We start from the raw sequence: 26,524 nt of genomic DNA on the forward strand, positions 1-26,524 counted from the left end.
CAGCAGAGACTGCAGGTACCACGCTGCATTGCTGAGTTTGCAGACCAGAGGTAAATGCTGAGTGTCTTCTGTGTGATGTGTGGAAGGGAGCAGGGGCAGAAGAATAGGACTAACTGAGCTTTATTAATGATACACATTTACAGCGTGCCATTAGGGAACTACCTGATCTTTTCACAGACAGGTATACTTAGAAGAGGAGTGTTGCTTAAGCACCTGTCTCAGCAGTTGGTAAGGATTTAAACCCATCACTTCATACAATACGGTTGATAGAGGAAGGACTGATGCAGCCCGCTGTTTGCCATGTGAGTGAGTCTTTTAGGCAGCGAGTCTGAATACAGGAGAGTTAAGACAGGAACTCTCAAGTGTCCAGCCAAATGAGCATCAGTGGCTGCAGGCAACGAGGCACTGGAGGACTGTCTGGCTGGGTACTGAACCAAAGAAACAAAATAATGAGAAAGCTTTTAGAGTACGGGACTAACTGAAGCATTCTGGCTAAGGTGAATCACTACGATTGGCATCCTACTCTCAGGTCTTATTCACAACATACTTTTATAAAAACAACAAAAATACCCAGCTGCATCAATATCCAGGATTAAGAGAGATACTTCATATCATCAGGTCTCAAGGTAACTAAAATTTAATCTTGGTTTATTCCCAGTTTCAGACAATGCATACTTCAGCAGATGTCCAAGACTTACGAAACCCAGTGCCAAACAGAAATCAGTACATTTCCAGAAATTTAAAGAAAATCGAGGGAAAGGGGAGAAATCATACTATTACATGAGCAGAGAAAGAAAAGAAATTAAGGAAAATAAATGTACCCTACTCTAATTAAGAAAGAAATGGGAAAAAAACCAAAACATTTTGAGTTATGATCTAAGTTTATGTATGTAAGCCTGTATGTGGTGGATGATGATTCTGAAGGATGGGTTTTACTTGCATGAATCACTTTCTTTTCACGTAAAAGGAAGAAGAGTACTATAAAGTAATTTAATTCAGCAACTCTTATGTTTTTTTATGGTTTAAAAATGATCACTCTTTTTCTCTCATTCTTCAGTAATGATCATACCGTAAGTTACCAAGCAGATATACTCCATTTTCACTTTGAAATATTTCCGACTCTGCTACTATACTTCAGTATTTCAGGTATTTAAGTGAAAACACAGATGTATATCTGATCAGAGATTCAGGTTCTGGATTGTTTATCATTGATGAAGAAATAGTTTCATTACTAATTTGAGCCTGACAGATTCTTCCTACCACAATTCCTTGCCTTAAACTAAATCTATGACTGGTAACGTATCACAAAGGTCAACAAATTTAGGGATTTTGTTATTATTACTTTTTAGAATTAGCAATATTAAACATGCTTGAAAAACTGCAAGAAAGCAAATACCTTTCATTTCCAAGGGTGAGACTGTTTAAATAATTTCCTTAGATTTCCAAACCACTGCTGTCAATCTCCGAGGACAGAGTGCAACTCATTGCCCTGTTAAGAAGCACCTATGGGCTACATGCCATGTAAAAACATTATTAATACATCTTCCTCTCGTAAGAAGCACTGGTCCTAGCCTGAGCCATTTCAGATGTGTGCCTGTATTCTGCCCCTCTATTTGCTCTTCCTGAGTTATTGTCTGGTTTTCCAGGATTTTCCTAGAGCCTGACTTCTTACTTTGCATCAAGTTGATTGTCACTGAACTGAGGCTGTGACCAGTGACTTGCAGCTCACCCTAATCAGGTGCTGAAAGTACAGCTCATGAGGGGCTTACCCTCAGCTCCCAGCTCTTGCCCCCTCATGGAGCAGCCCCAGTCAGCATAAGCCTTTAGGCTAGAGGAGTTAGGTCTGACTCAGGTTGATCCCCTCTTCTGGTAACATGGAGTCGTTGCTAACCAAGCGTTGCAGAAGAAATTCTTCCTCGCTGCTGCTAATAAATCCCTGGAACAAATAAAATCCACAGTTGCCATTAGGAAAAAAAAAAAAAAAAGATAAAAGTAGTTAAAAAGTGGGTTCTTTCAATGGTGATTAAGACTACTCATTAAGCAACTTGTGGTTAATATCACCAAGAGGTGTGTTAACCTATGGCACATCACAAATGAAGACACTTCACTGAATTTTGAAGAGAGAAGAGGATTTAGAGTAAATGGAGCACATCAGCAGAGCATGATGGTAACCAGGTCAGTAAACTTCTACTCATGGCTGTTGAGCAAGGCGAATTTGAATGAAAGGCTATCATATACAGGTGGTAAAAAGACCCCTCTTCTTGATCCTGTGAATTTGAAACTTGTGAAAGGAGCAGCTGAGAAATAGGGACTGGTATAGAAAAAAGCTTTGAAGGTGCTTTGCAGTCAGGAAGAATCTGACATAGAGAAAGAGATTAATAGCCTGTTGAGAAAATGCATTTTGTGTCCAAATTACCTTTACGTACATGAAGATTTCTAATAAGAAGAGTTATTTAATTTAGTAGATAATGGTAGACTATGTTGCAGTGTCTGGAAATTAAACTGTACAGAACTGGATTAGAAATTAGATTTTTTTTTTTTTTCCACTAGAACAACTGTCTTCAGGATTTTCTGTTATCTGCATTTATTAGATCAATAACTGACTATTGTGAAACAACTACTCTAGAGTAGCAAGCCAGATGAACAGCTTAGTGAAGAGATTTTATATGCCAGATTTTAAATTTCTTGAGCCATAAAATATTTCTAATCCTTGTATCACAGATAATATGCTAGACTATATGAAAGTTATGGGGGTCTTACCTCACCTACAAATTCATGTTTCCATTGCTGCTATGCTGTAATGCAACACATACGTGAACTAGCTCCCAGAAAAGCCTAGGTTCTCTCACTTGCCAATGACTTGCACACTTTCAATTCTGTGTCTATGATAACAACTCCCAGACAAGATACTGGTGAAGACTGACTGCAAAGAGAAGACATACAATCAACCTGACTGACTACTCTATTTTTTTCAAGTGGAAAAAAAATCAATACTGTTAAAATAGAGCTACCAGTTCTACTTTTCACCAGAAAGGTATATGATACAAATCAATGACAAAATTATCTGTGAGTCCTTATGAAAGCAAAAGCTCCACAGAATAGCAGAAGGAACAAGTCCCAGACAACAGCTGAAATGGAGACGGATTTTGAAACACCAAATCAGTTTGATAGTATGTTTTTATTTTTTGGTAGCTTTACAACAACGAGCTGCAACTAGATGCACTGGAGCAGGAAACTCTTTTTGTTATTATAAAGGTTTTCACATTCTCAGGAATTCTGTAGCAGCTTAGTATTTGCTGAGCTACACGCTATTCTAGTTGGTTAAGGAACAGTTAAAATTTAAAATCCAGTGGTTTTCTTTATTAAGTGATCAGTGCCCCAAGATTAAAAAGGCCTCTAATCGAGTTACCCGCTGCAGTTGGCCCCTGCTTGGCTGACTGCTCCCAGCTACTGCCAGCTCACGCCTTGTAAATGGGTGGCTTAGCAGCTACTTCTGCTGGGAGTCTGCTGCCATCCTCTGCCGGAGGAGACTGCAACCAGCTCCTGCTGTAAAGGTGATGTTTAGCGTGGCTTCTGTATGGATTGCTTCTATTCTGGAGAGTAATCAGTGATGACTGATATCTTGGTGTTCTTATTAAGGGGGTTTTGCTATCATAATCCAATTACTACCCATGAGCATAAGTTATAGTTGTATGGGAGGGCTTGGATGGAAAAAAAAAAAAAAAGAGGATGAGATAGCTTTTCTCAGGTATGAGGCCGTACTCTTGGATCTAAATTCAATACTTCACCATTTCCAATTCTGGTATTTTAATCAACAATGCATTTAACTCAGTGTTTTTTAAAATATTTTTAGGATGAAAAGGCAAAATAATAATAATAATAATAATAATAATAACCTTAATAATTGACAGTAGATCTGTCAATACATTTGAAAGCAATCTGAAAATAAAACTATGGGAACAGAAGACTCCATTGAAAAATACCATAAACAAGAGAGAGTACTTATCTTGACATGGTCAGAGCATGACAATAGAGCTTGTGACACAGTATCAAGGAAAGATGAGGAAATAGCTGTTTGTTTTTATGTGCCATACAACATTTGCCATAGGTCTTTTAATGAAAGTCAATAGACCAGGGCCAAGATGCCTTCATTGTGAATAGAAAAAGTCAATCCTTCTGTACATGAATGGAGTTAAATATGATTAGTGGCTGGTCAAAAGTGGTGTTCTCCATGCTGATGGGTGGATCAAGTGCACGTTCAGTAAGTTTGCAGATGACACCAAATCAGGTGAGAATGCTGATCTGCTTGAAGATAGGAAGACTGGATCAACAGGCTGGGTTCAATCACATGACATTCAATGAGGCTAAATGCTGGGTGCTGCACTCTGGTCATAACAACTCCATGCAGCAGTGTATACTTGGGCAAGAGAGGCTAGAAAGTTGCCTAGCAGACAAGGATCTGGGGATGCTGGATGACAGCACTGAGCATGATCCAGTAGAATGGCCAAGAAGACCAAGGGCTTCCTTGTCTGCATCAGAAATGGTGTGGCCAGCAGGACAATGACAGTATGTGTACTGGGCAGTGGTGAGACTACACCTCAAGTACTGGCCTCCATTTTGTGTCACTTACTAACAGAAAGATTTTGAGCCAAGGAAACTGACAGACGGACTGGGAAAAGACGTGATGCGTGACTGAGGCAACTGGAATTGTTCGATCTGGAGAATAGTAAGCTGAGGGGAGACCTCATCTCTCTATGCAACGACTTGAAAGGAGGCTGCAGTGTGGAGGGTGTCAGTCTTTTCACTTAGGTGAGAAATGGTAGGGCATAATAAATGGCCTCAGGTTGTGCCAGGGGAATTTTAGACTGGATATCAGGAGGAATTTCTTCATGGAGAAGATGGTAAGGCATTACATCAGGTTGCACAGGGAAGTGGTAGAGTCGCCATCCTGAGTGGTATTTAAGAGATGTATGGATGTGACATTTGGCTACAATTAAAAGAAATCCATAAAATACCAAGGGAGATTTATGGAAGATTATGGACCAAGTTATCCTTGAAGCCACTGATAGGCAAACAGTGGAGTGGTGATAGAACAGCGACTGGATAGGAAAAAGCTACATAAAGGAGTATACTGGGAATATACCAGCCAACTAGACAAAAAGCAGCTTTGCAGGAAAGAACCTTTGTGTCCTAGTGGATAGTGAGTTAAAAATGAGACAGCAGTGCACCTTTGAGCCTACAGGACTAACTGCATATTAGGTTATGGTTACAAAAGATACAAAATACTGAAAAAGTGATTCTTTCTGCCTGTTCATCATTTGTTGAACTGCATTTGGAATATTGTATTTTATTTGAGTCTATCCAAAACAAGAAAGACATTGGCAAACTGAGTCAAGGGGAGCGGATGATGCATTTGATTACTTTATTTAGCTATCCAATAGGAGCTCATGCGGAAAACAATTCCAAAGTCTGTCTTGCACAATAAGGTGAGAGGCAATGGACACAAGTTGCAACAAAGGAGATTTTGATTATATATACGTATACATACATATATACAGATGAGAGAGGTCAAACATTGAACCAGGTGCCAAGGGATGCTATGGAACCTCCATCCAAATCTTGACTTGACAAGACCTGACCAATCTTACAAAGCTTTGAAGTTATTCCTACTTTTAGCACAGAGAATTGAACCAGGTGATCTCCAGAGATTCATTCCAATCTAAATTGCGCTTTAAGACATTTTTCTAAGATGAATTTTTTTTTGAAAGCATCCCAAACTTTGATGAAGACAACAATTAAGACCCGTTAATTTTAGTGTTCTTAGTTAAGTGTAAGTCTACCTTTTGATTTTTCATTATTGATTTCTAAATATATAATGTATGACATTCCAGCTTAGACTGCCATTTCCTTGATAGTGTAGTTTCTTATTCTAGAAATGGAAAGGAAATTATAATTAAGTGTCAGAAATAAAAGCAAAGAGCAGCGCAGTATAACTCTGATAACAGCACTGAAGGCTATCCAAAGGTCAGCATTATTAAGTACTCTACAGTTGTTCATGGCAAGTAAAAGCATGGGCGAGGTTATTGTCATGGCAGTGCAGAGTACAGAAGCTGCAAGGAATGGCACATTTTGGTGTAACGTCTAGGCAGACAGTAATCACTATTCACATGCTGTAAAGTGGACTTCTCTTTTAACTATAATTACTCTTGGGGATAAATTGCAATCCACAATAACAGCATGATCAAATAAAATACTTGTCAGGTACCCAGTTCAGGATTCCTTGAACTAGACCTGTAAGCAGGCAAAGGGCTGATCCAAAGTACACATAGCCCCAGTACACTTTCAGGTTGGCTTTGCCTGTGTTGTCAGTAGCACTGAAGATGTAAATTTGAACATTCTTCAAAACACTACTGTTTCTTCAACACCCAGTTTGTTCAATACACCTAATTCATGATATTTTCTCCTTCTGTATGTTCTTGGCTGTCTCTATCAGTCTTAGATGAATGAACATCAGCCATAGATTAGGAAAATAAAACATCTTATTCAAATACATTTTAGCTATTAATAATCAGGAACACCTTCGAAGTCAGGATACCCCATTTTTAAACATCAGGGAGGCGTGAATGACTTGAATTTATAAACTGAATAAGCTTGGGAAAGCAGGTATTTCACAAAAGGGTGCACAAATAGAACACACTTGCACATTTTCTTCCCAATTAATTTTTGACCACTGTAGATAACATGTATTTTGGGACCTTTAGCAGAGGGCAGAACTGGGAGGAGACAAGATTAAAACTGCTTAAACCATAGTTTGTGCTGGTAGTTAATGATTCCTCTACCAAGTACCAACACAGCCTTGCTTAAGGAGAGAATATTCTTGCTTTTGAGCATTTGTGTGGTAGTATAACTTCTCTTGTTGTGGATACAGAATCTAGGTAGGAACTGCTTTAATATTCTTTTTGTTTGTCTTAACCTCAAAATTTCCTTTAGTGTTTGTAGCTAATGAACATTACCTGTGTGGTTCTGTCTCTGTTTCTTTTGAACAACTACATTGCTAATATTCATGTTGTAAATATTAACATTTTAGTGATTATGTTAGAATTTCTATGTGTCTTTCTGAAAAGTAAACATCATATATCATGAACAATGCAAGCAGCTTTAGGCCTGCGTGGCACTACGATGTTCATTTGTCGTATTTCCTTGACTTGAGAGGTGTTATGATGAAACCATAATGTTTTATGAATCAACAAGGTGACTGGATTAACACTGCAGCTATTGTAAATCAATACACTTCCATAAGCTATTTGATGAAGTCTTGATCGTATAATTTTTAGTATTGTTTGACTGATCTTTCCCTTCTGCAAATGCAAATGTCTCAAGCTAGTACTACAGCAGAATGGCTTGGGCAAGTGAAGTTTAATAGTTTTAGAGAAGTCATATAACTGAATGAATATATTTGATGCGGAAGGCTTCATACTTATCCTCTGCTTGTAACCAGCTCCTTTATTAATTAAAGATGGGGGGAAAAAAAGAGCACTAGGTAAATCTAGAACACGAACTTCGTCAATACTTGAAACTCTTAGACTCAACAGCTAATTTATGTTGATATCAATAACAAACTAACCTTTTACATATTTTTTTTTCTTATCTTCTTGTGGCATGGCATTTTCCCAGCCCTACTCTTTCCATGTAGGTCAAGGTCAACTGAGGACAGCAGGAGATGTTGCCAGCATCTCCAACTGCTGATCTTTGTACACAGCTCACTCTGACATCTCTCCAGCACAAACTGTACCATCTTTTTACTTCCTTCCCATGCTCCCACTCTTCTCCAGCAAAAGCAGCACCTTTTCCAGTAGTATCTTTGCAAAGTAGTGATGAGCCATTCTCCACTGACAGGAGCTGGTCATCTTTGTTCTTGCCTGAGAGACCTTCACTAGATCTCTAGAGGAACTAGTGACCATCACCGAGCTGTCTTCATACTTTTCTGTGTGCATCAGGCAGCTTTTGCAACCAGAAGCTGAATTTTACTTTATTTTTCTTTTCTTTATCATACTTGATCTTGCCTAATACTCTAACATTTACATGCGGTTGCCTTTTTTTAATCTATTTACCTCTAAATTTTTAACCTTTCCTTTGATACTTACTGCTTTTACTTCAGTCTGTCCTCCATTCACATTCCTTCACAACCTCTTGCTGAAACATTTACCAGAATGGGCTGATGATGTCTGGATATACTCAGTTACATTTCTAGATATCTAGTTGCCTTTGTCTTTTCTCTATTTTATCTCATATTTCTACCCTCATGTTTCTCCATCTTCAGTCTTTCTGTCTTCGTATTCAGATTCTAAATTATGTTGCATCTTCAATCTCTCTAAAAAATCCGACTTCCATAGCCCTGTTACCATCAATGATTTTTTTCCAGCATCTTACTGTAGTCCTTTGTCTATCTTTATGAGAGAGAGAAGCTAATATCTTCACATTACACAGAAACAGCTACATTTCAGAGGACAAGGTGCTCATAAGTATTTCCCTACTCCTCAAGCACTAAGAATCTTATTTCACAGTCATTTCTGCTGGTAGTGTGCAGGCATGAGGAGACCCTTTCCTCTGCTTCTTGATCCTATCTTTCTGAGGAGCCAAGGAGCAGGATAAGTTTTGAGGTTTATTTGTGGACCTGTGTTTCTGACCCACACTTACAGCACAGCCACAGAAGCAGAGGTATTTGCATGAGTCAAGAGTGTGGGATGCAGTGGGAAAGGAAAGGTATTGTTTATGTCAGCATTAGTACCTAAGGATATGCTCATAAACTTAAGTGAAGAAAACTCTTTGTGTGTACTTGCTTTAAATTTCCTTACATCTTAACCCTGCTCCATTTAAATGGAAGGAAATATTCTTCATCATCAAGCGTGAGAAAAACACCTACCCTTTAAATGCTCTGGAAAGTTTTGCTCTGCTAGCAGACTGTAGCAGAGAAATTTGCAAATGCAGATGGACATTTTCCAGCACTGAAAAAGTTCATCCAACTTTTTTCAGCTCCATTCAACCATAGAAAACCTCTCTTCGTAGGAGTTTCCTTCCCTCTCTATCATTCTCACTCTTTTCTGAAATGAGGAGGGTACTGTGAAAGGTGAAATAAATCAGTCCCAGTCAGCTATAATTTGGGATCATTATTGCCAATACTCTTATCTCCTCTGAGTGTCAAAATCTGCGGAACGGAAGAAGGCTCTCTTTCAAGCAATTCCTTTTTTTCCACGAGACTCTTCAGTGTCATCTGGATCTTTCTTCAGAAATCTTTTCTGTTTGTGGTTGGAGATGCACAAACGGGCAAGTGCTTTCCTTCTTTAAATAAATTTTGCAAATAGATATGTAGAGCTCCCTTGTAGCATTTCACTGAAGCATTCTCCTTTTTATTTGCTTACATCTCTCAAATATTTAAAAAGAAAAGAAAGAAAGAGAGAAAGAAAAAAATGAGAAAAGAGAAAGGTGAAGTATGTAGTATTCATTGCAATAAAACCAAATTCAACTTAATTGTGGGACAAATCTTTCAACATTAAACAAAAAATAATAATTCACAGGAGAAAATAATTTGTCCTCTTTGAATACAAGATGTGCTCTTCCCAGTGGAACTGGTGCAGTTTTCCTGAATTCTTTATTTGCAAAGGATTTGAAGCATCAGTGAATATAGCTAGAACTCTGCAGACAGGGGACTAAGGACACCCTGTATAGTGTTGCAAGAAGAAAAAACATGCAAGCTCCCTAAACGAGGTCAGATAGATAAAGTAACTAATTCTTTGATACCAGGAATTGTTGCCAGCAAATTGGTGCAAAAGGGCTGGTTGAATGTCAGAGTTATTACACAAGACTTCCCAAAATGTTGATTGACTCTTAAGCAACGTGGCCCACAAGTGCAGAGCTTCCTTAGTGCTCCCCATGTTTTGGTACTGATGTCATATTGACCTCTCTGGTTTACTTTTTCTCTTACTCCTTTGCAGAAATAGTTATTTTAGTATTAAAAGTCACTCTAGGCATAGAAAACCCCCATGCTGGTGAAGGGTGTGTGAAGAAATATTTCATCTAAAAAAATATAAGATGTCCAAACAAAGTAATTCAGAATTTAAATACCTAAGCCATTAAACCAAAATATTTCCAATGGAAAATTCATTTTCATCATCTCAGTGCTTTCCCATGACTACAGTTTCATCAGAGATATTCTCAGACAACTCTATTTTGGCATGTTTGTTTTTATATCTGTTATCATTTTCTCTTGGGTTCAGATCACTCAGCAGAGAAGTCAACCATGACAGCAGAAACTGAATCCAGCAATATCGATGACTCAAGCCAGGAAGCAGAACCTTCCCAGCTTTTGGACAATGAAACAAGTGAAAATCTACCAGTCAAAAAGAAGGCCTCCTGTTGCACAGGCTTGAAGGTTTGGTGCTTACTAATATCACTACAAATTACCACTGTTGTATGTTAAGGAATGCTGTTCAAGATCTGACATTACAGAGTACATCCTTTTTCCCAGTATCGCTTCTGGATCTAAATACACACCAGGAGCACAGGAAAGGGTTGGATCTTATCTTTGTCCTAACAAAAATAAGTGCAGACCTAACATTCTTACTCTCAAGTTATTCACAGTTAGGTCCTCATTTTTGTTACTGAACAGAGGTAGCAGTCTCCAATGGAGGACATGAGGCATCCTAAAACTGATGGTTATTATACACTGATGTCTGGAACTTGCTGTCAACACTCATTTTTAGGGCCGAAATGGAGCGCACAGGAAGAATAGGTTGAACAGAGCTAGTGAACCAAAGAGAATTTTGCTTTCATGTTAAAGCCTTTAATATTTATTGCTTCTGGCTGAGGTGTAAATGCTACCTGGACAAGATTTCTTGTGATACCAATGTGTTTGGGTTTATACTTTGACTAGTTCTTCAGCCAGCTTTATCTCAGATTCAATTCCACAGACTCCGTGGAGCTAGAACACATTCATCTCTATAAAAAGTTCTGTAAAATGAAAGATTAATGGAAAAAAAATAGGCAGTTGCAAGCTTCTTATACATCAGGAGTGATTTGGACTGAGTATCAGGTGAAGTTTGTTATATTTTTTATTTTATCTGACTCAGAGATACCACCCATATACACCACAGATATAGAATCTGAGCACTCTGGAAGACTCACAGGACAAACTTCACTATTATATGCACAGGCAATGCTGCAAGCCTGTGGATCTATGTCTGTATGTTCCTGTGAATGACTTTATGGCAATTAGGCTTCAGTGAACACAGTCTTTTGGTGGTATAAAACAAACTGTTCTTCAACCTCTTCATCTTGTCAAATATTTTATGCTTACATGGGGACTGCACTTACAAACTTTTAATATGTAAGTCATTGTTTGTGTGTTCATGCCTATCAGCAGTTTGTGATTTCAGCCAAAACATCCAGGAGAGCACTGCTTTCAGTGCAAGGCAAAAAAAGGTGATTCTTACAGACCTTTTTCTTTTTTTGCCAGGAGCTCAGGAGATCTAAAACATCAGGACAAAGTCTGTGCTTGTGATATTTTATCTTCATTCCTAGACCAAAAGAAAATAAATATACCTATTTTCAAACGTGTCATTGACTGCATTTCTTACATTAGACAGAACTGCAAAGTCTAAGCCTATATTTACTTTTGTTTATTTTACTTGTGTTGTATTGGAACTTTTACCCACTGAGCAGTAAGTCTATTTGTTTTTAGATTATGTTGAAATAGTTAGACAATCTTTAAACAAACTTAGTTTAACTTCTTATCAAATACATTTTTATTTGCAAAAGTCAAAATGTGTGTTAGTGGAAGCAACTATAAAATTAAAAAGAATGTCAAGCTTTTTGGTGTCAGATATATGATATACAAGTGACACAGACAAAAGGCACATATCTCATTATATTTTAGACAGTGATGAACAAATCAGACTGTACTATTTCCAGAGACGTCACAGAATCTTGTGCAAAGACTTTATTTTGGTGTCATGGCTACCTATATGTTTGAGTTAGAACCAGTTATGAACTGGCATAAAATAAGTGTCACGAGACCCAAACAGAAAACAATTGGAGCTGAGATTAATTGTAGGTGAGACTAGTTTCATTAAATCAGTCTTGATGAGGTATGCATATGCGACAAAATCTACATTTCTGCAACATCTAGAAATCTCATTATTTTTACTGCCCAACATGGGCCTCAGCTGTAACCATAGGATGTCAGCAAGGCAAGCAGTCCCCAGTTTTTTGACTGCCAAATTGAAATTCTACAGCCCTCGGGATTTCTGCTTTGGGCCACCTCTGGCTTACAACACAGGTCAGATCAGGCTTTCTGGTTTTAAGATGGCTGTTGCAACCTTGAACGTAAGTAAAGCAAGTGGGAGCTTTCAGTGCAACACCTAGCACCAGCCCTTTCCATCAGGGAAAAGCTGAGTGGTGAGCAAACATCAGTGATTACATCCTGGCACCACTCTCATAACCAGAGTACAGAAAATTCAAAAGCAGTGTTGTCAGTGTAATTTGAGTAACAAGCATACACCATGATGATTGCTCCACATAGTTTCAAAAATATTTTGATTTCTATGTGACATCTTCCCTTGCCCCTACCTCCAATTTTCTATCTCAATATTCCCTCAGGTGTTTCTTGCTGCTTTATCATTCAGCTACTTCAGTAAAGCTTTGTCTGGTACAATTATGAAAAGTTCCATCACACAAATTGAACGAAGATTTGACCTTCCATCCTCTACTGTTGGTTTCGTCGATGGAAGCTTCGAGATGGGTAATAATACTCCATAATATGCAGAAAACTATACAGAGAAATATGAGACAAGGCATCTAGTATTAATTTTGTTCATTATTTTCCAGGTAATTTGCTGGTGATCGCATTTGTAAGCTACTTTGGAGCTAAACTTCATAGGCCCAAAGTAATTGCTGCTGGATGCTTTACTATGGCTTTGGGAAGTGTTTTAACAGCAATGCCTCATTTCTTCATGGGATAGTAAGTACAGATTAGAGTAACATAGCATTGGACTTGAGGGAACTAGAGACTTGTATAAGATGGTGTATTTGTGAAACAGATTGTGCTCTCCTTACAGAAGCAGCTTTCAGCTTCAGAGCCAGCAGATGTCCTGATGCTCATAGAAATGTCCTGGCTCATTTTCTGTTCCAAATCACAGAATCACAGTCATAGGTGTTGCAAGGGATCTCTGGAGATCGTTTAGTCCAATCTCCAGCTCATCAGGAGATCCTTTTGAGTAGGTTGCACAGGAAGGTGTCCGGGCCGGTTCTCAATATCTCCAGAGAAAGAGAGTCCACAGCCTCTCTTGACAGCCTGTTTCAGTGCTCTGTCACCTTAAAGTTAAGAAGTCTTTCCTCATGTTCAGATGGAACCTTCTGTCTTCTAGTTTGTGCCTTGTTCTGCCAGTCAGCACCAACAAAGAGCGTGGTCCCATCCTCTTCACACTGACTATTTAGTGTTGATAAGATTCCCTCTTAGTCTTCTCCAGTCTGAACAGTCTGAGGTTTCTCAGCCTTTCCTCAGAAGAAAGAAGCTTCAGGCCCCTCATCATTTTTGTAGCCCTCCAGTGGACTCTCTCTAAAGGTTCCCTATCTTTTTTGAAATGAGTTTCCCAGAACTGGACGCAGTTCTCCTCACCTGGCCTCACCAGGGCAGAGTAGAGGTGGAGAATTATCTGCTTCAACGCTCTTTTTAATGCATCCCAGAATACCACTGGTCTTCTTGACCACAAGGATGCACTGCTGGCTCATGATTAACCTATTGTTGTGCAGGACACTCTTGTCAGAGCTCCTCTCCAGCAGGTCAGCCCCTAACCTGATGTGTGCTGTTATTCCTTCCAAGGTGTAAGGACCCTACACTTGTCCCCGTTGAACCTAACCAGGTTCCTCTTCACTCAGCTCTCCAGCCTGTCCAGATCTTCCTAAATGGCAACACAGCCTTCAGGTGTGTCAGCCACACTTCCCCACTCCATATCATCAGCAAACTTGCTGAGGGTGGGCTCTGAATCTTCATCCGGGTCACTGATGAAGATAACGAACAGGACCACACCCAGTACCAACCCCTGTGTAACATCGCTAATTACAGGCCTCCAACTAGATGCTGCACCACTGATCACAACTCTCTGAGCCCTGACTGTTGGCCAGTTCTCAGGCTACCTCACTGTGTGCATTAAGTTTGCCTAGAGAATCACTGACCAGATCCTCCTTGAACAAGGGGAAGTCTTCCTTTCACCAGACTCTCCTAATTCCAAAGTCTGGGATTTCTGAGGGGCAGCCTTACCAGTAAAGACTGATGCAAAGAAGGCAAGACATTCAGTAATTCCATCTTCTCAGTGTCTCCCATTATCAGAGCACCCATCTCATTCAGCATTGGGCCCACATTTTCCCTAGTCTTCCTTTTTCTTTTGATACAATTAAAGAAGTCCTTCCCGTATTCCCTGACCTCCCTCACCAGATTTAATTCCTAGCCTTCCTTGTTGCATCCTTGCATGTCCATGTTCACGTCTGCTAAGACTAATGTCTCTTCTCTAGGTTCAGAGGAACTTAAAGAATATATTTTTTTATGATGGTAGATCTTGCACTAGCATCAGACTTGTATTTTCCACTGCTTAATGCATCTAGCTCATCTGCACTGGGAAACTCATAAACTGTCTCATGGATCTCAGCCTGAATTTTTATGAGGAAACTATTCTGCACTTTTTCCTATGATGAACACTCTTTGTTTCAACCTGAAAAATAAGCCTTCCTAATCAAATAGAGCCAGCCTAGTTCCTAGAAGCAGACTGTGTGCTTTATTGTGTTGTTCCACAGAAGCTCATTGCACATGCTCCTCAGCAAGGCTCACATCTGCCTTCCTTGCTTCTTCTCTATCCTCACAGAAATGTTTATCCAAGATAGAAAGGGAGATTCAGACTCCAGAGATTGTTCTTTTTCTCCCTGGTAGTATGGTCAGTATAGGGATCTAACTTGGAGCAGACCCTAAATGTTGACAGCAGATATTCAGTCCTGCCTGAATTACTTTCAAAAGTAATTTCCAGCTTAAAATGTTATATCTTCCAGATGAGCATTTCTAACTTTTATTTGCTATTCCCTTCTGATATTCCACATTTTTTAACTATACTTAAGTAAACTTTCTTCTTACTCCTTCAGTAGCATTTTGGATTGATACTTATACGAAAATACCTTTAGGGAAATAGCATTCAAGTGATTCCTGGCCTACTATACTAGCATTTCCATACTGAGCCTTGCTTCTAAAGCTACTGTTAAATGTTTTCAGTTATAAGTATGAAACAGCATCAGACACAAGATCTTCAGCCAACTCAACTCCAAGCATAAATCCCTGCTCTCCACATCAAGATTTGAATGAAACCTTTTTGGACACCTCCCAGTCTGGTAAGGAACTATACGTGTAAATATAAATACAGGAGTTAGTTTGGTTAAATGTGCAGTAAATCATTGTCCAGTGCAAGATGCGCAGTTAGGTTTCTAACTTCAATCTCTACCTTCCTGAGAACATTAGAAATACTTCAGTGCATTCAGTCTGGAGAAGAAACATCCAGCAAATACTAGGACCCAGGTCAGAATTTTCCTATGTTCACATTCCAATTTTCTATAAAATGACCCTAACTCTGAAGGAGATGCTGAGTCTGTTTGCAAAGAGATTTCTGCAGGGTTTCAGTTACTCAGGTTTGGAGGAAGAGATGGAAAGAGGGCAAGAGAAGTTGTACAGAATCAACTGTAAGTTGAGATTTCTATGATCTTACTTACTACATGGAATATAGATGTTATACGAGTTGCTTTGCATGGGTAACGGGTAGAGAGAGAGTCAAACTGTACACACTAACCATCTCAAACTTCTCATTTTATATTCCAGATAACATAGTAATGATAATATCAGTCTGCCTTTTTTTTTTTCCACATGGACTTTTTTTTTCTGACGGGTGATACTTACCTGTACCTTTAGGAATCAAATACAGTGAAGGTGGAGGAATGTGATTTATAAAGATTGTTAAAAGATATAAGGAGGTTGACAACCTCTCATTGATCTTCTTTAAGGAGAATGCTGTTCAAACCTTAAATACTAACTTACAACCATGTGCTGAATTTCCTGTGATTTGTCACTATATCTCCCCTTAAACTATTCTATAATGAAAATCTAACATCTCATTATCTACAGCCTGTGAGAAAGAACCATCATCATATACATGGATATATATCTTACTGGGAAACATGTTACGTGGAATTGGTGAGACTCCAATAACACCACTGGGCATCTCCTATCTTGACGATTTTGCTAAAGAAGAGAATGTTCCTGTATATGTAGGTAACGTCAACATAAAATAAACTGAGAGATTCTTAATATAAGAGGTTGATTATCCTCTGCAGGAGAAAACATTCACCCATTAAAATGTACTATCATCTGCTTCATTATATTTTCAGCATGTTTGCACACAATAGCCATGTTCGGCCCAATGTTTGGTTTCCTGCTGGGATCCTTGTGTGCCAGACTCTATGTGGATGTTGGATTTGTGGATTTAGGTAAGCAAAATAGGCAAAGTGAAAGAAAGTTAATACCTGTTGCTAACAGGTTCATCTACATACTTGCACAAGAGTATTTTAAATACTAATTGTATTAACTTAATTCTATTTAATTTACCTTAATTATATCATTTTTATTAATTGTATTTTATAGTTTGTTATAATTTTATTAAATTACTGGAAGCTTTTGGGGGTGAAGGCTGAATTAGACAAGGAACATTTTAGAACCTTCTAGGTTTTAAGGATTAAAATACGTGTTTAATCTTAGAATTTAGTAACAAGAATGCTCGGAGACTAAAGAATTTTAACTAAGTTAAGTTGCAATCTTAATGAGAAGATTCTGCTAGCACATTAGTTTTACAGTTTTTGTGGATCATAAAATCATAGACTGACTTGGGTTGGAAGGGATCTTAAAATTACATATTTCCAACTAGATGATCCCCCCCCACAGCAGAGGATATGAGTTTTGATTCCTTCACTGCATAAATGTTCTCTTATTTGGTGTTCATTGTTACTGCTGAAATTCAACCACTGTACAAATATAGTTATTTTAGCAAATTAAGTGTGGGAAGTTTCATCTTCTCAATTAACTCGGTTCTGTTTCATTTGATTATAGGAAAAATTGCTATCACTCCACAGGACTCTCGCTGGGTGGGTGCATGGTGGCTTGGTTTTTTAATAGGTGGAGTGATCAGTTTCCTAGCTGCTATTCCATTTTGCTTCCTGCCAAAGAGTCTGAAAAAGCCTCTGAAATCCAATAAGGACAAAACTTCACCTGGTCTCCTGGAAAATATGGGAGCCATGAGGAAGACACTTCCTCCTGCAAAATCTAAGCCAATAAAGTGGTCAACAATGCTGAAAGGCAAGTGTTTTGTGTGAGTCAGGTAATTACGGAAAGCAAATGTACAGTAAAAATGTGGTACTTCTGCAGAATATTTTACCTCCCCTACACTTACATGAGTAAATGTACACTTCCATACAATTAAATGAGTAAATGAGTTAGCTATCCCCAGGAAAGGAGTTATCCAATAAATATTATGAGAGGTCAAAGAGCTTCTTCAAGACTGTGAGGCAATTATGATTACCTGTATGGCACCTACTTCAGAAATTCTGCAATAGAAATTGGAGTAGAGGAAACGTCGTTTCTGCATCAAGACATAAAGAAAATATCAGAAGTCTCCTTTTGCATTCTGGAAAACCAAATCATTTTTCTGGTTATCACAGAGCTTGTAAAGATTCTGAAGCTCATTGCTGCCTGAGGAAAACACAGCAGGCTTGAATTCTGATTGTGCAGACCTTACACGATGAAAAGGGAGGAAAGGTGAAGGGAAGAGATGCTTTCTATCACCAAAAATTCCTCCTAAGTTCAGATCCCAATGGAAGACGTGCTTCCCTACAAAGGCACCAGTCACATAGCCTTGAAACTTGTAAGCTGAAAGTAGTTTTTGCTTCATGGAGTCCCTTTGTCTTCACATGCACAGAACTCAGGCCTTAACCTGCAATTCACTCTTCTGTTAAGGTTCTCTCCTCCTATCTCAACATCTAGAGTTTTTCAATGGCCTGGTTTTGCTTTCAGGTACTCACTAGCAAAAGTACAATTTGCCCTTGGATAGTTAAAAGAAGGATTTTGCCCTAAATTTCATGGATTACTCACCTGTAATTATTTCATATAGCTTTAAAGCCAACTCGTTTATCTCTTTCTTTCAGATTTTTATACCTCTCTGAAAAAAATATTGAGCAATCGAATGTACATTACATTTTTGTGTTGCTCACTGTTACAGTTCAATAGCTTTATCGGTTTCTTGACTTACAAGCCAAAGTACATGGAACAGCAGTATGGACAATCTGCATCTAAATCTAACTTTCTAATAGGTGAGTTACACTGCAATGACAATTTATTTTATAATGGTTGAACTGGAAGATGTTCTGGCATCTTTTTCTGGGACTGATCTTTCCTGAACTTCATTATATGAAAGCAGCATATAAGCTAGGTTTAGTGTCTATGGGGACAGAATAAATAATTATATCCTATTAGATTATTTATGTTTATGCTTAATTATGATTAAAATATTGCATTATGATACTTATATCATATAGTATTAATAGCATTATATTCTAGCAAGGGTACTCAAAATATGCAATTAATCGGGTCAGGGGAGTTTTAAATTCTCTAACATCTGATTGAGGGATACCTTGCTTGAAGAGAGGACAAATCACTGTCAGCTAGCTAGCTAGACATACAGTCTGTTTTGAAATGTAAGAACTTCAAAATAGTATATGCAACCCAAAGATTAGGCTGGGTGAAAAGCCACCTGGAGTCATACAACGTACCGTTGCCAGGGACATCAACTAAAGAATGGAGTTTGACTCTTGAACCCAGTGTGACTAACTGATTTTAACATTCCTCTTCAATAATCTCTTTCAGGATTGACAAGTTTACCACCTGTTGGAATTGGAATTTTCCTGGGAGGAATAATAATGAAAAAGTATAAAATGAGCATCATTGGAGCAACCAAGTTTGCATTTACCATGTCTTTTTTTGCCTATTCCTTCACTCTCTTGCACTTTGTTGTTGGCTGTGAGAACCAGGCGGTAGCAGGAATTACAGCATCATATGATGGGTGAGTATAAAATGAAGAGAAGGTTTTTCTCTACAGCAGCAATAGTTCAAATACTGTACGAGGACATGAGATCTAAAAGACAAGCATGCTTTTGCAATGCATAGAGGGAGCAAAAAATACCAAGTGTTGTTGTCATAGCTCTGTTGATCAGCAGAGGGCAGCTTGACAATGTGCAGCACTGGTAAAAGTTCAATCAGAATCACATTATCAAAATCACATCATTACTAATGCAGGAATTTCAGCTGCTGTGGGAGTGATACTTCTGTTTCACGCTGTGCCATCTCTACATCAGAAATAATTTTCTTGCAAAATTTATTCGGATCCAGTAAAAAGATGAAGAATTCGTATATTGTACATTGGTAGCACATCCCGCATGGATATGGAAAGACTGCAACACATCAGACTCTCAGCCTGCTCTTAAACAAAATGAAGCTTTAATGCCTAATGGAGACGTTCTCTCCTGTCAAGACAGAACAAATATTCAAAAGTTAGAAGCTATTATTAGTCCCTTGAGCAAAGATACCAGAACAGGAGCTGTGCATTAGGAGGTGGCTTTCTAAGGCACCCAGAAAAACACTTGCATTTGGATTGGTGTACGCTCTCAGAAGTCTAGATTCTACCAGTGCATTTTTGCCAACAGCTGAAGAAGTACCTGATAAGGCTCTAGGTACAGCTGACCTCTCAAACAGTTTCAGTTTTTTCTGTTCTGTATATGCCTGGGAGTTAAAATCAGTAGTAGCAAATTTTGTCCTAGCATTATTAATAATCTAGTGATCATTTTAATATCAGCATGAGTGAGATGAAATGTGAAGCAGAAAGATCAGTATTTTAGACGTTCAAATATTAAAATGTATGCCCTGGTCTTATGAGAACAAAGACACTGTCACACAGAAGGGACTACACTGTTCTCAGCACTGAATTAAAAGCTGTTCTTACTCTTGTCTCAACTCCTAAGCAAACCCATTCCATATCATGAAAATGCCATATTTTCTGACTGCAATTCTGGCTGCAAATGTGCCAACAATGTGTGGGATCCCGTGTGTGGAAGCAATGGGCTGACATACATTTCAGCATGTCTGGCTGGATGCACGATTTCAGAGGGAGATGGGAAGAACATGGTAAGAGCATGCTCAATTTTCTGTAGCTTTTTACTAGCTTGCTTTACATTTAGCATCGGGGGTTTCAGTAGTATAATGTGTTTAATAGAAAACAAAGTTACTGGGGAACTGTCACTAAGGTATTTATGCCTTCTGGCTACAGAATTTTGTGGATTGAATGTAAGAGGGGGAAAATAACAGTTCAAAATATTTACATGCTTTCTGAAGTTTATTTTTGGTCTGCCTTTCCCCTTATATTAGCAGATTCTCTTGCCTTCAAGTCCTGATTAAAAGCTATTGCTTTTATGCTATCTGTACACCTGCTGCTGCTCTCAGGCAGTCTGCATAAGCTGCATCTTGACAAGTTGCTGCTTTTAGCTCTGAGGTAACTTTGGTGGATCAGCTGGTGGATCAGCTTTAGAAGAGGGGGACCTGGGATCCAGGTACTTTCCACAGAAAAAGCCATTGACAGGCAAAGACAAGTAGCAACAAAAGGGACACCCCCCAAACCTTGCTTTTCTCCTCTATCAGCCCTCCAGAGACACAAAGACAGATTCAGAAGTCCTGCAGATACTCCATACATCTTTCAAAAATTGATGTTGTGTCCAGTGCTAGGAGCATACTTAAATATCCCTTCCTTATCTGAATGCAGTTTGTAGTAAAGAAAAAAAGCTGCTGCCCATTGCCTCAAAGATAGGCAAACAAGAAAATAGTAAGGCTTCAGACTCTCCCTGTGTCTGAAGGCAGGATTCCTCATTGCCTGAGAAATGTCCTACCAAATCTGTATTGTGTCTTCCAGGTCTTCCATAACTGCAGCTGTCTTGAAGCCAGCAGTTCATGGTCAGGAAATAACTCTGTCACCTTGGGGCAATGTCCAAAAAGTGATGATTGTTCAACGATGTTCATTTATTATACAGTAATACAAGTCCTAAGTGGCTTTTGCTATGCACTGGGAGGCACTCCAGCATATTTGATTATGTACAGGTAAGTTAAAATGTGTAATGATGGCTCAGGCTTTACAGTGAGGTGATCAAAGTCATATCTAGTTTTTTTTTTCCCCACTTTTCTTTGAGAGAAGGCGACTCTCTTGCAGTATAATATGATTTATCTAATGTGTTTTGTCATTCTGCTTATATTTGCAGCTGTTAATATCAAACCTTACTTGGCCACTGCCAATAAGTTGGTTCTAGTGTGTTGCTTCCAAATACTACATCATGTTTTTTCTTACGACTAGCTTTCCAGAACACATCCTCTTTCCCTGCTTGGATATTTTGTCCGTGTGGATTTAAAATAGCATGCATTTGTCAGGATTTCTGGATGTGGAGTCATCTGACATATTGGGCTCTTCAGATGTTAGGGTATTTAGAACCTCTGATGGTTCAGTTTGAGGCTCTGGTGCTCATGCCTGTTGAAGTATACCAGGTGCAGGCACACCAGGATGTGCTTCAGAACAAAGTATACAAATTAGAATATACTTTTCAGTAACCTAAAGAGAATTTTCAATCAGTGGCAAATTTAGTGGAAGTCCTAAGGGCATTATGTTGTCCTTAATGAGCACAGAAAACAAAAAGTGAATTCACCTCTGTGAGACATTTTTCTGAGGGCTGACCGTATTAATATTTGTAAGGAGATATTAGAGACTGGATATATAATAAAATCAGTGAACAGTCTGGATGTTTGAAATGTGGTTCGCCATGAGACAGATGGGCATTGGGTAGTTCACGATGTGCTGTCATTTGTGCATAAAAAGGTGCTGCCTTAATGCTGCTACTTGCAAAATTTTTGTCCTAGAACAATATGATATTTTCCATCAAGTGAGTAAGGTATTTCCCATCAGGTAAAGAACATGTATGCCAGGGAAACAAGGCAGTTTAGAAACCTATTTCATTAACACTAGTTTAGATCATGACTATGCCTTTAAAAATTCTTACTTAACTATACTTAGTGAATGGACTTCCCAGGAGATATGTGATAGAAAACAATAGATTAATTCCCCATTTTCATACCACTTTGTACCTTTTCAGCAGACATAGGAAGCACTCTCTTTCCGAAGCTTAGTTTTATGTCATTTTCTGAGTGTTTAGTTGGGTGAAATTAACAGCAATAGATATGTCTAAACACTTGATAGGCAAATCCTTCTTACTCATTCATCTCTCTTTCAGATGCGTTCAGCCAGAGTTGAAATCTCTTGCAGTTGGTCTGTACACTCTTGTTATGAGAATGCTAGGTAAGAGATGAGCTTCTGACTAACAAAAGTATCTGCTTGCTTGGCTTTAAATGACAAGGATGTAACAACCTACGTAAACCAGATGTATACTTGAAATACCTGAAAATTCTGAGTTGTTTCTGGAGGTCCAAAATACAGTGTAGAGTTCACAGAGAAGTCAGCTAATGCAATTTTGAAAAGATCTGACTTGCTGATTAAATGATATTTCACTTTGGAAGCCTGGGATTTCAAAATGGGCAGAGTTTTTGAGCAAAATTAAAATATTGTCTTGGAGTTCTGAATAATTCTGTAAAGTCTCAAACTTATCATTCACCCGATGGCTAACTGAGACACAGTGATGCAAGACCAAAAGGAAATGCTCTTCATTCAACACTAATACAACTCTGCTCATAGCAGATTGTTTTCTCCACATTGAAACTTTGCTTTCTTGGGATGATTAAATTTCATTTCCCTATAAGCACAAGACAATGCTCTTCTCTTTTTCCTTTTTTATTTGAGGTTGTTAATGAGACTGTTGATTAATCTGCCTAGATGGGCAAGAAAGCACCTCTGTGTTTTCTTTTATTCTCTTTATCGACACAATAGGAATAGCTTTTCATAAGTATACAGAAATGTGTGTGAAGAATCAAACTACATGGATTTGTTACAGTGCCTAAAAAATTGACAGCAACTTATAAATTTGGGCTGTAGTCTCTAGTCCTGATTGTGATGAGACCTTGGGGACAGCAAGGTGTACATACATTTTGTCCTTTTTTATTTTCCTTGTCATGCACTGTTCGGGCAGAATTTCTCCATCACTCAGGACTAGCAAAGCCAATAGGATTCTGGAAGCTTTTCTGGCCATGAGGAAAGAAAAACATCACAAGAAAAGAACCTCCCCCTTTCTATAAGCTTTTTTTTTTTTTTTTTCCACTCGTTTGAGTGTGCTCCTTCTATTGTATGAAGGTGCAGAGCTGTAGTCACTGATTCATGAAAGCCAACACTTCTCTTCAGTGACTTGGAGATCAATTCTGGCATACTCCCCTCTTCATTCTCTAAGGAACATCCCCAAAACAGCATTTTTCCCATCATACCTTGGCCACAGCTTAATGATCATAATTTACAGGTCTTTATAGGCAACTCATTGAGTTCACACTGTCACAAGAAACCTAGGGTAAAACAGGTTAAAAACATACCTATTCCTATAAAATAATTTCCTATGTAAAAATGCAAGAAGCCCATGTAGAAGCAAAAGTAATGTGAAACATGGCCCTGTCCACACTGAAACCTGCAATACTCACTTTTGATTCAGCAAGGGTAAGATTCTGTCTTGTGTCTGCCATCTTTTCCAATAAAGCATAAGCTCATATCTGTCCAAGTCATGCCAGGATTGTTCTACACTCATAGATATTTTTGAAAAGCATATTCAGTACCTCTAGTCATGTATACCTGGTGCTGTCCCTTTAGATGGAAGGCACTATCAGATGCTATCTGACAGAGATGAAGAGAAGAGCCAGCACTGTTAATTTAAGCTGTATGTGGAAATCTGACCTCTGCATCTGTTCAGTGCTGCAGACAATCGGTCCAGCTCTCTTCTGTATCATCTTAGTGTGCACTGGATGCCATGCTCGAGAAACCATTATGATGGAAGAAGCAGCATGCATGCTACAAGCCTGGTCAAATCTCCACCATCAGACCACATTCCTTGAGGCTGACAAACCCTATGGCACAGAGAGAGTGTCCCAGCTTACAGTTATTCTGATAAAGGGAAGGTCCTCAAAGTCCAACTCACATACTGCAGCTATTGCAGAAAATGATTTGCTTCTAAGAAAATATAATGCTAACTTTTAAAAAATATGTCTTTTCCTGTGATATCTTGAGACATTTTTGCTTATACCCTTGCAGCTGGGATCCCTGCACCAGTTTATTTTGGGGCACTGATTGACAAGACATGCTTGAAATGGGCAAGCACGAGATGTGGGCAGCGAGGGGCTTGTAGGCTATACGACTCCAATGCATTCAGGTAAGGCAAAGTATAGCACCAGAAGTCCCAAGCATTTTGTCTATACAGACCCTCCTTGATCTGTCATATGGTAAAATGTGAGGCCACTGATCAAACATAATGGTCTCAACTCAGATTTGGTCATCCCAGAATTCCTGAAATTGAGAAATTTTAAGATAAAATATTAAATTCTTGGCTCTTCAGTCAGTTTTTGCATTGTGCAAAAATTCTTTAATATAAATGACAGGAACTTTTTGAATGGAATATCTGTTCTAATATCCTTTGAGTCAATTTAAAAAACCAAGGGCTGCAAGATTTACCAGTGAGAGGGAAGGTACACGTCTACCTCTGTAACAACTTTCATAAGCAAATAAAAATCTTTAAATTCTTTAACAGATGATTATAGTTGTCAAAATGTCTACTCTGTGGTACCATTCACAAAGAGTGAGCTTTAGAATTGCCTTCCCCTGAGCTTCTATCTGATTTTTATACCTGTGTGAGCCTTGAAAGTCTTTAAAAGTTATTTTCTTTGACTTGAAAAAAAGACACTGTCTTTTATTCTCTGACAGATATGTCTACCTTGGTTTATCAGCTGTGTTGAGAGCTCCTTCCTACTTGCTTGCGATCCTTTTCTTTATATTGATAAAGAGAAACATTCAAAATAAGAACTCCAAGCTTGCAGAAAATGGAGGAAGAGAAGATGTTCCTATGAATAAAGAAGATAACTGCAAAAACAGTGAACATTTGGCAAGTTCTTCTGAGGCAGAAAAGGAATCGCATACTTAGAACGCCATCTGGAACAGCGTAATATGAATCAGGACAGCTTCTTTTAAAAACAACTTTAACAATGTCATGAATAACTAACTAATGGCTTAGAAAGTTCAGAAAGGCAAAGGAATAGTAAACCTATGGTCAACAAAAAGGAAATCTTACAGTCAGATATGACCTCACGTGTACTTGGCTACAAGTAACAGACTAAATAAATTACTTGAACCAAACCAAGTTCTCAAAAGGTAAAGAAAAGTCTCCCATGGTGTTCTCAGCAGAGCTAGTCAACAGTTTTTTAATGGGGTCAAAGATGAGTGCTGACAGAACAGCCAAATCCCAGAGTCACCAAACACGGGGATGATTCCATGCGTGGAGTGGTGCTGGAATGGCAAGCAGCAGTCTCACAACAGCATTCTGATTTCATCAAGTTCAGTTGGAATTCAAAAGAAAAACAAGGCCCTTGAGCAAAATTCTTCCCCCTTATCTAAGTGAGTCATTGCAACCCTTTGCAACTGCAAAACTGACAACAGCAGTATTTTTCCAATAAGCATTTTTCTCTTAGGTCAGCAGAAAAAAATTATACCACAGAGTAAATAATTATTTTTTTAAATCTCAGAAGTTGTAGCATTTTATTAAAAGCTTTTTTTTTTTTTTTTTTTTTTTTTTAGTTAAGTGAGTATGAAACATAGGAACTATTTTGAATTTTGTAATTCTGTTGTTTTCTAAGCAAAATTCAACGCATGTTCGTGGCTTTATTGCTATGCAGCAATATGTCCAGCAGAGGACACTCAAACAATAACAGTACACCTCTGACTACTGCCCACGGTGTATCTGTCGTGTTCAGGCTTTAGCGTTTTGGGAGAAGTTCATCAACAGGTAGGCAAAACATTCAGCTGTATTCTCGTGCACCTTAAAACTTTTTCAGACCAGGACTTTAGCTCCTCTTTTCAAAGTCACTTTTGTATGTCTCTTGGTTTGAGTTCATTACATTTGCATCCGTCAGAGCTCGGCAATTGTTACTACTTCAAATAAAAAGATGTATACATGTGTACCATGTCACAGCAGTGATTCAATTCTCTGGGTGATACTTTAAAACAGACGCTTAATGTTCAGTGGGTTATGCTTAATATACATGTTAGCTAAAAAAGGCATATTAAGTGAAATGCTGAGCTGTTCTATGTTGTCTGTCATGTAGCAGCTAAAGGGAAAAGAAAGGGACTTTTGTTTATAAATTTCAGTGATACTTACTGGAGGCAAT

The 26,524-nt window shown here is 38.5% G+C and overlaps 1 protein-coding gene across 3 annotated transcripts; it reads left to right on the forward strand.

Annotated features, from left to right (window-relative positions):
* The first annotated feature begins 6,792 nt into the window (after positions 1-6,792).
* On the forward strand, positions 6,793-26,317 carry LOC100540670 (solute carrier organic anion transporter family member 1C1). 3 transcript variants are annotated; one of them, XM_010713605.3, is made up of 15 exons: positions 6,793-6,935; positions 10,275-10,429; positions 12,655-12,796; positions 12,883-13,015; positions 15,311-15,426; positions 16,211-16,357; positions 16,474-16,572; positions 17,189-17,434; positions 18,280-18,444; positions 18,998-19,193; positions 20,149-20,311; positions 21,090-21,274; positions 22,453-22,517; positions 24,402-24,519; positions 25,068-26,317. In XM_010713605.3, the coding sequence occupies exons 2-15, from the start codon at positions 10,298-10,300 to the stop codon at positions 25,282-25,284; spliced, it is 2,124 nt and encodes a 707-aa protein (XP_010711907.2). In that variant the 5' UTR covers positions 6,793-6,935; positions 10,275-10,297; the 3' UTR covers positions 25,285-26,317. The 3 variants fall into 3 exon arrangements, with proteins under 3 accessions (XP_010711907.2, XP_019471563.2, XP_085087435.1); XM_019616018.2 differs by having other exon boundaries at positions 6,795-6,935; positions 10,287-10,429; XM_085231309.1 differs by having other exon boundaries at positions 6,816-6,935; positions 10,284-10,429.
* Positions 26,318-26,524: the final 207 nt, after the last annotated feature.

This window comes from Meleagris gallopavo, chromosome 1 (assembly GCF_905368555.1).
Source record: "Meleagris gallopavo chromosome 1, MGAL_WU_HG_1.1, whole genome shotgun sequence".
NCBI classification, from domain to species: Eukaryota; Metazoa; Chordata; class Aves; order Galliformes; family Phasianidae; genus Meleagris; species Meleagris gallopavo.